We start from the raw sequence: 14,375 nt of genomic DNA on the forward strand, positions 1-14,375 counted from the left end.
ATAATGTAGAGATTCTTTGGGGTATTTTTCTTTCCTGCCGTGTCAGAATTCCACACACTGACGACGTGTTGTTTCTTTTGAAGAACGGGGCAAATGATGTGAAACGCCATCGGTGGTTCCACTCTGTGGACTGGGAAGCTGTTCCGCAGAGAAAACTGAAGGTACAACACATATCAGTGGGTGACTCAGTACGCCCGAGCTCTCCCGTTAACAGGGACTGTCTCTGAATCCTGGGACTTCTTTATTGATGCCTGACATGTAATTAATTTGTCTAAAACCATTCATAAGCCAAGTTCCCCACTCTGTGTCTTAGTGATAATTAGCTCCCATAAAGGGGTGAGGACATGCAATGTTTGTCTTTCCATGTCTGGCTTATTTTACTTAATATATGGATCTCAGTTCTATCCATGTTGCTGCAAGTAACAAGATTTCATTATTTTTTTTTTATAGTCAAGTAGTACTCTATCCTGTCTGTATGCCACATTTTCTTTCTCTCTCTCTCTCTCTCTCTCTTCCTTCCTTCCTTCCTTCCTTCCTTCCTTCCTTCCTTCCTTCCTTTCTTCCTTCCCTCCCTCCCTCCCTCCATCCCTCTCTCTCTCTCTGTCTCCTTCTTTCTTTCTTTTTCTTTCTTTCTCCCTTCCTTCCTTCCCTCCCTCCCCCCCTCCCTCCCTTCCTCCCACCCTTCCTTCCTTCCTTCCTTCCTTCCTTCCTTTCTTCCTTCCTTCCTTCCTTCCTTCCTTCCTTCCTTCCTTCCTTCCTTCCTTCCTTCCCTCCTTCCTTCCTTCCCTCCCTCCTTCCTTCCTTCCTTCCTTCCTTCCCCTCTTTCTCTTTCTCTTTCTTTTTCTTTTTTCTTTTTTTTAAGAGATGAGGTCTCACTATATTGCCCAGGCTGGTCCAGAACCAAAGTGCAGGGATGACAGGCGGGAGCCACCACACCCAGTCATATATCATATGTTCTTTGTCCGTTCATTCATGGATGGACACTCATCTCAGATTTTGAAGCAGATTTTAGGAGAACTGGCCTGATTCCTGACTAGCTCCCTCCTCTTTAGTGGAAAGTGGTAAACAGGATTACAGAGATAAGCATGTGTCTAGCTCCATGGTAATCATTCAGTGATAGTGGTGTATTATGTGGAGAATATTCTTTGGAACATTTCTGGCCAAACTGCTTATTTTTAAACATCTGGCTTTTTGTCTGGGTGCGGTGGCTTACTCCTATAATTGCAGCACTTTTAGAGGCCAACTCTGGCAGATCGCTTGAACCCAGGAGTTTGAGACTGGCCTGGGCAATATGGTGAAATTCCATCTCTACAAAAAATACAAAAATTAGCCAGGTGTGGTGGCATATGCTTGTATTCCCAGCTACTTGGGAGGCTGAGGCATGAGAATTGCTTGATTCCAGGAGGCGGAGGTTGCAGTGAGCCGAGATTGCGCCACTGCCCTGCAGCCTGAGTGGCAGAGCTGGACCCCATGCCAAAAAACAAAAACAAAAACCCAGCAATCCCAGCGCTTTGGGAGGCCTAGGTGGGCAGATCGTGAGGTTGAGAGATTGAGACCATCCTGGCCAACATGGTGAAACCCTGTCGCTACTGAAAATACAAAAATTAACTGGGCATGGTGGTGCATACTGGTAGTTTCAGCTACTTGAGAGGCTGAGGAAGGAGAATTTGCATGAACCTGGTATGCAGAGGTTGCAGTGAGCTGTGATTATGCCAGTGCACTCCAGCCTAGTGACAGAGTGAGACCTCATCTCAGAAAAAAAAAAAAAAAAAAATCTGGCATTTTTATCAGTATGCAATTCTTGTCCATTTTATAAATGAGACTACCTCAGAAATTAAGCAGCATGTTGAAGGTTACACAGCTGCTAAACGGTGTAACTATCACATGTACATAATTATGGGTGTACATGTTGTATTTCGACACATGTATAGAATGTATTAGCCAGGCATGCTGGCTTATGCCTGTAATCTCAGCACTTTGGGATGCCAAGGCAGGTGGATCAGGAGGTCAGGAGCATAAGGCCAGCCTGGCCACAATGGTGAAACCCCATCTCTACTAAAATTAGCTGGGCGTGTCCCAGCTGCTCTGGAGGCTGAGGCAGAGAATTGCTTGAACCCAGGCAGTAGAGGTTGCAGTGAGCCGAGATCGCACCACTGTACTCCAGCCTGGGTGACAGAGCGAGATTCCATCTTTGAAAAAAAAAAAAGAATGTGTAATTATCAACTTAGGATAATCAGGGTATCCGTCAGCTCAAACATCATTTTTGTGGGTTGGGAATATTGCAAGTCTTCTAGCTATTCTGACATATACAATATATTGTTGTTAACTTTGGCCACCCAACTATGCTATCAAACACTAGAACTTATTCCTTTTATCTATTGGAATGTTTGTACCCATTAGCCAATGTTTTTTCATCTCCCCTTCATCACTCACCCACATACCCCTCCCACCCTCTGGTAATCATCATTCTACTGTCAGCCTTCATGAGATCAACTTTTTTAGTTTCCACATATGAGTGGGAATGTGCTTGTATTTCTCATTCTGCATCTGGCTTGGTTTATTTATTATTTATTTTTTGTTTTCTGGGACAGCATCTCGCTCTGTTGCCGAGGCTGGAGTGCAGTGGCATGATCTTGCTCACTGCAGCATCCTCCTCCTGGGTTCAAGCGATTCTCATGCCTCAGCTTCATGTAGCTGGAATTACAGAGGCCTGGCTAATTTTTGTATTTTTACTAGAGACAGGGTTTCATCATGTTGGCCAGGCTGGTCTCAATCTCCTAACCTCAAGTGATCCACCAGCATGGGTCTCCCAAAGTGTTGGGATTATAGGCGTGAGCTGCTGCACCTGGCCTGGCTTAGTTTACTTGACATGATGATTTCCCATTCCATTCATGTTGCTGTAAATGACAAGATTTCATTCCTTTTTATGGCCGAATAGTTTTTCATCGTGTGTATGGACCACATTTTCTTTATCCATTCATCTGTTGGTGGACACTTAGGTTGATTCCATATCTTGGCTTTCGTGCGCACTCTGCACTGCGTATGTTACTGATTGGAGTGTTCAATGATAGTGTTTTCACTTTTGCACTTCAGAGTCAAAAGAATGGAGAATGCTTAGAAATATGCTTAAAAATGCTTATTTCCAGGCCTCAGCTCAGACCAGAGTTTCTGGGGCTGGAGCCTGGGCTGTAGTGCAGTGGAGTGATCTCAACTCATTGCAAACTCCACCTCTTGGATTCAAGTGATTCTTCTGCCTCAGCCTCCCAAGTAGCTGGGGTTATAGGTGTGCACCACCACATCCAGCTAATTTTTTTTTGTATTTTTAGAAGAGATGGGGTTTCACTGTGTTGCCTAGGCTGGTTTCAAACTCATGACCTGAAATGATCCACTCTCCTTGGCCTCCCAAAGTGCTGGGATTATAGGCGTGAGCCACTGGGCGTGGGTTGATGCACATCATTTTGTTCAAAGTTTTACCTTTTCAAATACTTTATTTGTATTAAATTGCATTTAAAAAACAATTTGAATACATTTTATCTGTTCACATTGGTCAAAAACCAGGTCAATATTAAAACAGATATATTGTCAAGTCTCCCTCTTACCCCCTCCAAGCCACCTTTTATTACATTTTTCTGTGTATCCTTCTAGACTTTCTTTGGGCTAATAAAAACCCACATGGATACATGCATTGTTATTTTTGCCACTCATTTACAGTAATCTAGGGAAGCATAGTATGTACATGATTATAGTCTTGCTTTTGGCACTTGACTGTATAATCTGGAGACCTGTCTACATACCTGGGTAGCTTCATATTTTATTTTTATTTTTATTATTTATTTATTTTTTTTTTTGAGACAAAGTCTTGGTCCATTGCCCAGGCTGGAGTTCAGTAGTGTGATCTTGGCTCACTGCAACCTCTGGCTCCCAGGTTCAAGTGATTCTCCTGCTTTAGCCTCTTGAGTATCTGGGATTACAGGCACCCGCCACTGTGTCCAGCTAATTTTTGTGTTTTCGGTAGAGACAGGGTTTCTCCATTTTGGCTGGACTGGACTCGAACTCCTGACCTCAGGTGATCCACCCGCCTTGGCCTCCCAAAGTGCTGAGATTACAGGCATGAGCCTCTGTGCCCAGCCAGCTTCCTCATTTAAAAAAAAACTGCTTTGTATTCCTTCACATGACTGTACCATAGCTTAGTTAGTACTATATATGTATATATTTTGAGACGGGATCTCACTCTGTCATTCAGGCTAGAATGCAGTGGTGCAGTCATGGCTCACTTGCAATATCGACCTCCTGGGTTCAAGCAGTCCTCCCACCTCAGCCTACTGAGACTATAGGCACATAGCACCACACCTGGCTATTTTTTGTATTTTTTGTAGAGACAGGACTCCCTGTGTTCCCAGGCAGGTCTCAAACTTCTGAGGCTTAAACGACCCTCCTGCCTTAACTGCTTAAAGTGTTGGGATTATAGGCGTGAGCCCCCACACCTAGCCTTATTCACAATATTTTAATTCAAAGATTGCCGTGTTCATAAACAAAGGGAAGACCGCTTTAGTGTTTTGCAAATCATTTTCATTTTTAGGTACAGTGACAGAAGTAAAGGGGTGTGTGCAGCGTCCAAGCGTCCCATTCCTTTCTAAGCATGTCTTTGTGCTTCGACCATGTCTCACAGCCTCCCATCGTGCCCAAGATAGCTGGCGACGGTGACACGTCCAACTTCGAAACTTACCCCGAGAATGACTGGGACACAGCCGCGCCCGTGCCGCAGAAGGATTTAGAAATCTTCAGGAATTTCTGAGGTCAGGAGCTCACATCTGGAAGGTATATCTTTATATTTAGTAATTACCATAAAATGAGACTGACTCGACCCCACATCCAGGTGAGGCTGTGTTTACTGAATGGGGCTTAACCTCATGTGCACAGAGGTCAGCAGTGAAGCAGAGCAAAGGGGAATGATTCCAAGGGTCAGTGACATAAACACAGCCATGCCTGTGACTCCAGGCCAGCATGTGGTCGGAGGCATCGGCGTCACAGTTCAGAATCCATCTTCTGCGTCAGAGCCTGCACATCTAAATAAGACCCCTGGGTGGTTTGTGTGTGCCTGAACATTTGAGAAGCCCAGCTCTTCTGGTCCCTGTTCCAGAAACCCTGAGTGACAGGCGAGCTTCCTTACAATAATTAACAAGTATTTTCAAAAGTCTCTTAGGTCCCCTTTGGTTAAAAAATAATAAGAAGAAACGTACCCTCATAGGAAATTTGCTAAGCTTTGAAGATGACTGGAAAGGGATTTTGAGTCTATTACTTCTTTGAGCCTTTGCAGGTCTGTTATTATTTTTTAAATAATAATAATATTTTTTAGGATCCCTCATGAAATTCGCTAAGCTTTAATTTCACATGACTGAAAAAGGGTTTTGACTGTTACTTCCTTGAGTCTTTGAAAGTCTATTATTAGTTTTTAAATATGGATTTAAAAGAGCTTTCAGTTACTCCTCAATTCTAAATTGCTCGGTTATATGGCTTCAATTAGATCTTTCTTCCTGTAACATATGAGCAAGAAAAATACCAGTGAAGCAAAATATTGTCAGTGATGTGTCTACTCATTGACATAGCTTGTTTTTCCCACATTGATTTCCATTCCCATAATTTTCCTGTAGTCTTCCCAGTTATGTGAAGTGGAAAGCCAGTTGGCTAACCAATACCATTTGAAACAGACACCAAATGTCACAGTTGCTGATTGGGGAGAGGAACCAACCTGCTGAAAGACAGGGTGAAAGAGAGCCCTCCATCCTGGGCAGGTGTTTCCATGGATGTATCGAGAGGAAAACTGGATAAAAATTAAAATAATAGAGAACAAAATGATAGAGGAATAGGTGGCTATGACCTCGAGAAGATAACCTGTCTCTGTGGCATGGCTTCACCTCTCAGTATGTGATGAACACTTTTACTTCACCTCAGTATGTGATGAACGCTTTTACAGTGGTGACCGGTTTGTGTTAACATGAGAGCATGTAACTTTATGAACATCGTAAATGCTCATGAAATCCACTTGTGGGTTTTAAAAATCGTAAGATGTTCCTGAATGTGTTTTCCTCTTCGTGTTTCTCTGGTCTACTCTGGGGCTTACATTTTTGCTGACTTACCCATAGCATCTTATGAATTATGTCTCTCCAGGAAATCTTTGAAATGATGTAAAAACTGGTTTGCTTTAGTATGAAGGACCCCTAGTTGATCAGCCATATACTTTCTCTAATAGAGACCCCCTCAAGTGTAAAATTTACTTACATAACAAAAAAGCTTCCATTGGATGGATTTTTGTCTTATAATCAGTGAATAGTTTCATTACATTCTGTCCCCATCTGCCCCTACTGTCCCTGAAAAAGATTTCACACATGGGAATAACCTTTCTCAGTCTAGTTTGTATTCTTGAGAAAGTATGTGTAAGTATTGTTTTTGCTAAGTGGAATTATCTTTTAATTAATTAATTAATTAATTAATTATTTTGAGACAGAGTCTCACTGTGTTGCCAGGCTGGAGTGCAGTGGCATGATCTCAGCTCACTGCATCTTCTGCTTCCTGGGTTCAAGTGATTCTCCTGCTTCAGCCTCCTGAGTAGCTGGGACCATAGGTGCATGCCACCACACCTAGCCAAGTTTTATATTTTTAATAGAGATGAGGCTTCACCATGTTGGTCGGGCTAGTCTTGATCCCTTGATCTTATGATCTGCCCAACTTGGCCTCCCAAAATGCTGGGGTAACAGGTGCGAGCCACTGTGCCCAGCTGAAATCATTTGTAATATAGCTTGTCTAGTGGTCAGGGCTCTGTTTAATGATTTTTCTTTTTTTTTTTAACAGAGTCGCACTCTGTTTCCTAGGCTGGAGTGCAGTGGTGCTATGTCAGCTCACTGCAACCTCTGGCTCCTGGGTTCAAGTGATTCTTCTGCCTCAGCCTCCTGAGTAGCTGGGATTACAGGTGCCTGCCACCCTACTAGGCTAAGTTTTTGTGTTTTTAGTAGAGACAGGGTTTCACCATGTTGGCCAGGCTGGTCTTAAACTCCTGAGCTCAGGTGATCCACCTGCCTTGGCCTCCAAAAGTCCTGGGATTACAGGTGTGAGCCACTGCTCCCAGCCCATATGCAATATTTTAATCTATTTCAGTAATTTTATCGAAACTAATTTGTATACCAAACACATCTCTGGCATTTTCAGTGAAGACGGATCAGGTTCAGGAATTTTATGCAGGAAGATAGTTCTTCATGAAGCCAAATCTTCTCCTGTAAATAGGACACCAGTTCAGATGAATCACTGCACTTGAGGGCAGCTTAGAAACTATGCTTTAGCCGTTCGTCTTTGTTTGAATCACCCCACATGCCTTTCTGAATGTAGAGGAGGAATTTAAGAGAACTGACTCACTATGTCTTTTATTTTACTTTGTGATAAAATATTTTCTGTCTTGCTGTAAGGTTCTCTGAGGAAGCATGTTGAACTGGGGATCCCATTTTTGTTGTGTAGCTCATCATCTATTGGTGGATAAATTTTATTTATGGATAAGATAAGCATATGATAGAACGTTCTTTAGGCTGGGTGTGGTGGCTCCTACTTGTAATCTTGGCAGTTTGGGAGCCTGAGGTGGGAGGCTTATTTGAGGTCAGGTTTTTGAGATCAAGCCTGGGCAACATAGTGAGACCCCATCTCTACAAAGAATAAAAAAGCCAGGCGTGGGTGATACATACCTGTTGTCTCAGCTACTCTAGAGGCTGAGGTGGGAGGCTCACTTGGGCCCAGAAAGTTGAGGCTGCAGTGAGCTGTGATTGTGTCCCTGTACTCCGGCCTGGATGGCAGAGTTAGACCGTATCTCAAAAATGAAAACAGGGCTGGGCAAGATGGCTCACACCTGTAATCCCAGCACTGTGGGACGCTGAGGCGCATGGATCATCTGAGGTCAGGAGATTGAGACCAGCCTTGCATGCAAACATGGTGAAACCCTGTCTCTACCAAAAATACAAAAATTAGCTGGGCATGGTTGCAGGCGCCTGTAATTCCAGCTTCTCATGAGGCTGAGGCAGGAGAATCTCTTGAACCCAGGAGGCGGAGGTTGCAGTGAGCTGAGATTGCGCCACTGTACACCAGCCTGGGCAACAAAAGCAAAACGCCGTCTCAAACCAACCAGCCAAAAAAAACCCTTACCTTTGAAACATTCTTCATTTCCTTTTGATTGGCCTCTCCTTTTAGAATTCAGGCTTATGGGTCCTTGCCAAAGAATTACAAAGGGAAGTTTGCTTTGTTGTCACTTAGGAAAAGGAAACCTTTGTGTTATCATTGAGATGATCATGACTACGAAATTCATCCAGTTACTGAGAAACTCACAAAATCTTTCATCCTATTTCATGCTAGAAACAGGAAGATTGGAATCGGCCTGGAACAAAGAACTGCACCTAAGCAGACCGGAAGTAAAATGTCTTCTTCACGGCATAAGGACATTTCCACTTTTCTGTGTACCTGTGTGTATAGAAATAGATCAGAGCACAGTTGAAATTAATGGAACTGACATTATTTAAGCAACTGGAATTCCACACTGTAGGAAGGTTTAGAAAATTGTTTGATTGTAGATTTTGTCTTATCCTTTAGTGTTGTCTTGGTTTTTCTCATAGACTTTATAAGTTTGAACTGGACTCATTCGATTATAACCATAAATTGTGTGTGTGTGTATATATATATGTAGAAGTCATTATGGCAGATGCATACAAATTGTGCAATGATGTAAATATTCATACTTCACAGAGCCTGTAATTTTTATTTTTCAATTTGGTTTTTCAAATTTTCTTCTCTTGGGGACAACATCTGAAGGGTATGTTGCATGCATTTTTTTAAAAATCATCTCATATGCATTTTATAGTTTGGGGGAAGAAAATATCCGGGGGGTGGGAGGTGTCTACATTCAGTATCTTCAGTGCCTCCTACCTAGTAATGTGTTTCTCCTTTAAAAGGAGAAACATGGAGAAGAAGATGTGGGAGCGAATTTATTCCAGGAATCTACAATGACTTTGAAATTGTTGGAGCAGTGTACTGTATTCAAAAAACCTGTGTCACATTCAAAAATTTCATCTGGGCTAGGTGCTGTGGCTCGTTCCTGTAGTCCCAGCACTCTGGGAGCCTGGGCTGGGAGGATTGCTTAAGACCCGGAGTTTGAGACTGGCCTGGGCAACATAGTGAAACCTTGTCTCTACAGAATTTACAAAGATTATAAAAATTAGTCGGATGTGGTTGTGCATACCTGTAGTCCCAGCTATTCAGGAGCTGTGGTAGGAGGATGGCTTGAGCTCAAGAGGTTGAGGCTTCAGTGAGCTGTGATTGTACCACTGCACTCCAGCCTGGACGACACAGCAAGACCCTGTATTAAAAAAAAAAATTCATCCTGCACAGGTAAATGGCTACCTATTAAAGTCCCAGTTGAAATGTTTTGAACAAAATACACCTCCCATACTTCCCAAATAACTTTTAAGATCAGTTCACCTGTAAGGCTGACCTTTATGCAGATATTTTATTTCACCTGTAGCTTTGGGAAAAGCGACAAACAGATGATCTATGGGACGTGAGTAAGTGGCAGAATTGAAAGGAACCTCACCTGTTTCTAATTTCTCGTAAATGTTCATATTGAGTGTGCCTAATAATCTTCCTCAGTAGCTCATGCTGTTTTATGCGGAATAATCCAGGAGTGAGAGTCATCTCTTGGGAAGTGATTGGGGAGACACCCTGAAGGAGCAGCCTCCAGATATTCTTCTCTGGGTGTTGATGTCATGACAGCCATACAGTGAGTTTGTCCTGAAACATCTCTCGCTAAATGTGGGTCATGCTAGACACAGCATAAACTGCGGGCGTGGGATCTTGCTTTGTAAGTAACTCATTTTTTTCCTTGCTTTTTCTCTGGACCATCCTGGCTCAAAACTTGGCTGTAGACATCTGAACAGGGTGCACCTTTTCTTTTTACTCTGACTCAGCTTAAGTATGGCATTGCTCAAATCTGCTGTGTATGAGGTCGCAGGGCCCAGCTGTGGCAGGAGTGAGTAGACTTAGAGCCTTCCAGGAATTCTTCGTTGACAACAGGGATACACTCAAGACCTCCAATACTTTCTTCTCCACCTCTTCTTTTTCTCATGTCCTGCTTTCATCTGTCTCCTTCTGCACCCAGAGTGGGGGTGGAATGTGCCCTTGCCATGTTTTGGTGAAAATGTGTGCAATGAGAAGACAGTTGGGTTCCCCCTGGCTCCTTATCTCTTCTCAAAACTCAATAGCTCAGGTTCTCTGGAGCCGTCAGTGCATTCCTTGCTATTGGAGCTGTTTTTTCAAGCAGTACCTGCGAAGATATTTCTCCCTCTAGCACTTGCTACCTCTCTTCTGCACACACATCACACATCTAGTACGGTGGAGAGTGTCTATTAGGAAAAGCCATTCAGTTATTTAAAAGTAGAGAACTGTCAAGAGAAATGTAATCAGATTTGGCCAGAGTTCGCCTACAAATAAGAAGGCACTGGGTCAAGCTCACGTCTGTAATCCTAACACTTTGGGAGGCTGAGGTGAGAGGACTGCTTGAGCCCAGGAGTTCAAGACTAGTCTGGGGACACCTCATCTCTACAAAATACAAAAAAATTAGCCGAGCATAGTGGAGCATGTCTGTAGTCTCAGCTACTCAGAAGGCTAAGCTGAGAGGATCACTTGAACCCAGGGAAGTCCGGGTTGCAGTGATCTGAGATAGCACCGCTGCCCACCAGCCTGGGTGACAGAGTGAGACCCTGTCTTCTCCCTCCACACACACACACAAACACCCAAAAAACCTCAGTGGCTTTTTGCTTTTGAAGATGGCATGAAGAGAACGTACACTTTAAAGCTTTAAAAGACAGTGAAGCTGATTGTGGTAGTTCACTCTTATAATCCTAGGATTTGGGGAAGCTGAGGCAGGAAGATTGCTTGAGCCTGGGAGTTTGAGACTGGCCTGGGTAGCATAGCGAGATCCCATCTCTATAAAAAGAAAAAAAAATGTTAAAACACAGTGAAATTGCAGAAACAGAACATTGCCACTGTTTTTCATCAGTGACCTTTTCTTCACGTGGCGGTTTACTCGGTAGGTGAGAAAATTAGTAGGTTCAGTAGAATAAAGTCTTTACAATTAATCAGTCAGTGGAAAATGATGTTCAGATGGTGAAATGTGGAAATGTTTTAGACAACTGTATTTTCAGCCTGTGCGTCTCACTCACCATCTTGTTGGGATTAACAGTTGAGGGCCATCATTGTCTAAACATGTAGCATGCAGTTTCCCATCAGTTTCACCGTGAATGTGAAAAGGTGAAACTGGTGCTGACGTCGGCAGCAGGTATACTAAAATTGGAATGACACAGAGGAGATTAGCATGGCTCCCTTTGCAAGGAAGATCCGTATATTCATGCAGCATTCCAAATTTTTTTTTTTTTTAAAAAGGTTATACTGTGCACTGAGATGTGGAGCTAGAAGGAAAAGCATTAGGTCTTATGTTTGCTGACTATAAAAATAAATCATAGTAATATTATTGAACATTCTACTTTAAAAATTATTAATAAAACCATAAATGAAACACTTGAGCACATTTTAAAAAGTACATAGACCCATGAGTCCATATGCCTATTTTTAGGTTGTCTGTTTTATTATCCAGGATTTCATACTCAGATGAAAATTAGCATCAGGAAAGCCTGAAATGCCTTAATTGTGAGCTGATATGCAGGAAAATGAAATATGCAAGCACATGGATGACCTCGTTCTTTACGGACATTGTTATCAGCCTCTAGCCATACAGAACAAATGAGAAATTAGAAGCAATTCCAAGAACGTGTGATGGTGTGAAACCCACTTTTGACCGTCATGCACATTTCAGCATTTGAAGTGACACGGGCTACCTGGTAACTGCCCATGGCGGGGTCATAGTTTAAAGGGCCCAGTGTCATGTAGAGGTTAATTTAATCAAAATTAGCTAAAACATGGAACAATCACTATTAATGATTTAAAAAGAGTTTACCTGGCAGAGCGCTGTGTCTCATGCCTGCAATCCCAGCACTTTGGGAGGCCCAGGGAGGCAGATCACCTGAGGTCAGGAGTTTGAGACCAGCCTTGCCAACATGGTGAAACCCTTGTCTCTACTAAAAACACAAAAATTAGCCAGATGTCGTGGCACAGGTCTGTAGTCCCAGTTACTATGGAGACTGAGGCAGGAGAATATGGAACTTGGGAGACAGAGGCTGCAGTGAACCAAGATTGTGCCACTGCACTCCAGCCTGGGCAAAGGAGCGAGACTGCATCTCCCAAAATAAAAATAGTTGACCTGGGTGGATTTTGCAACATTTTTGCATAGATGGTCCTGTGAAACAATCACTGTGCAAAATGTGGAGGAAAATTCATTACAATAATCACATAATTTTGTATCAGAGAAACATTACAAATTTACTTTGCTTATGTAATTTTATGAGTTGGAAGTATTTTCTTAAATTGGAATACTGTAAGAGAATATCTTTAAGAAATGGATATGTTACAACAAGAAGTATATTGGGGCAAGTCTTGTTTTTCTGAAGGGAAATGCCACCAGCCTGCTTTCATAGGCATTCATAAAGCCTGGAAGGAAATAAAGTCAAACAAAATAGTATACATTGTATCTACTGAATTCTTCTAATTCTTTGCAACAGAAGTCTAAATCCTGCTTAGCTTAAACATATCTATAGCCAGCAATGGGCAAATTATATTTGCTGTCAGCATGATAGAATAAGAAGCAGAAACCACCCAGCAGTGGGGTAAGATTGCACGCTTCGTCCCCTCAAAATGCTGTTCAGCCCCACTCTCTCTCCGTGCCCATCAAACAACTGCACAATCACTTGTTTGTGAATTTTTCATTCAGCTTTTTGTTTCTTTCTGTCCATACTTAAAGACCAAATCATTTGTTTGTTTTGAAGAAAAAGCAAAAACAAGAGCAAAAACACCAAATCATTTGAAATCACTACTCATTAAAAAAAATCACCAGTGGAACCAAACAGTTGAGTGGTTCGTGATGTGTTCGCCATTTCTGTGTTTGACCTACGTGGCCTCTAGTTCTTTGGACCATTGTAACTCATGTGAAACTATGGCTTAATACTGTTAAAGACCCCAAGGCTCAACTCTGTAGCCAGGGTGCACCTCAGGCTGCACAAATACCACACCAGAATGTCATAGGCATTCATGGCTCCACCTACTGAGTGAACAGAGTGCAAGACAGCACTGGCTTGGGTTTTATTTTTGTAGCCAGTTAACTTTGCATCAGGTCTACACAGTCCTTGCAGCCTTTGATTTCTCCTGTTGTAGAGATTTGAAATGGGGTGCCCGGGTTCCTCTCATCTTTCCTTCAATCTACCTAGCATGCATTTTACACACATTGGAGGAGTCGTATGCACTGTTTTTTTCTCTGTTGCTGACGGAGGCAAGAAGGCCTTCTAATTAGTCTAACTTAAAGGAATGGGATTCACTTAACAAAAGCAAGAAGAAAAGCACATGAACAGGTGTCTTAATGCATTTCGATAGTTTCTTGGGGCGGGGTGTGTGTCTTGGTGAAGGTGGGGGGGGCTGTATTTTCACCAAGCTTTTTCATAATCAAGTTTGCTTTGCAAACCTTATGGCCTTGCACCCCGCAGAAGAGTCCTTCCTAATAACAGGGGAATGCCCTGTCAGGTTCTCTGTAAATTATTGTGTGTCGGGAGGTTCTGTTGAGGCTTAGTTTGATCTTCCATGGTGGACACGTCTGTTCTGTATGTAAAAGGCATTACAATTGTGTTCTAGCGGATGGGATTTGAAGCCTTTCCACGGTCCTTATCCTGTGAGATGGCTGTTGAGCTCTGCTCAGCTGTTGTAGCTGAATTCTTGTTTTGCGCTGAACATTGGGCGGCCTCACCGTGTTGCCACCGTGCTTCTGGGGCCCTGTGACTGCCGCCGGATGCCGCACACACAAGCAGAGTGCCTTTGCAGGTTTGTGCACCCCTTGGCGAGCCAGAACTGGGAACCCCGTGGGGTGACCCCACCTTCTCATGGCGGGTCGGGGAGGGGAGTGCCTATTTTTAATCCTGTCTGTTTGTTGCACAATGGAAATCACTGTGATTTGTACATATGCCCTAGGAAAATTTTACTGCTGTCTAATTTATGTAATAATACTGTTGATTCCAGGTTTGTTTAATAAAATTTTTTATCTTTTCAGAAGTCTGAGTCTCGTCTGCTTCTGTCTCCAAACAAGCTGTGGCTTTTCTCCTTTAGTCGAATCCAGGGATGGGCAATTATCTGTAGGGGCCACATGGCAGATATTTTCCGCATTGCAGGACACACGGTCTCTGTTGCACAGAGTG

The 14,375-nt window shown here is 42.9% G+C and overlaps 1 protein-coding gene and 1 non-coding gene across 3 annotated transcripts in view; both read left to right on the plus strand.

Moving 5' to 3' along the window:
- LOC106992273 (cAMP-dependent protein kinase catalytic subunit PRKX) overlaps nt 1-14,232 on the plus strand; it is a 107,392-nt gene extending 93,160 nt beyond the window's left edge. The window contains exons 7-9 of one of the 2 annotated variants that reach the window (XM_015128613.3): nt 84-161; nt 4,670-4,796; nt 8,389-14,232. In XM_015128613.3, the coding sequence (XP_014984099.1) occupies nt 84-161; nt 4,670-4,795 (204 nt within the window). In that variant the 3' untranslated portion in view covers nt 4,796; nt 8,389-14,232. Of the gene's footprint in view, nt 1-83; nt 162-4,669; nt 4,819-8,388 lie in introns of both variants that reach the window. The other variant, XM_015128612.3, reaches the window with a different exon arrangement.
- On the plus strand, nt 11,345-11,451 carry LOC114677131 (U6 spliceosomal RNA). Its single transcript, XR_003728451.1, has one exon. It is a non-coding gene; the product is annotated as a U6 spliceosomal RNA (small nuclear RNA).
- Nucleotides 14,233-14,375: the final 143 nt, after the last annotated feature.

Source organism: Macaca mulatta, chromosome Y, assembly GCF_049350105.2.
Source record: "Macaca mulatta isolate MMU2019108-1 chromosome Y, T2T-MMU8v2.0, whole genome shotgun sequence".
NCBI lineage: Eukaryota > Metazoa > Chordata > Mammalia > Primates > Cercopithecidae > Macaca > Macaca mulatta.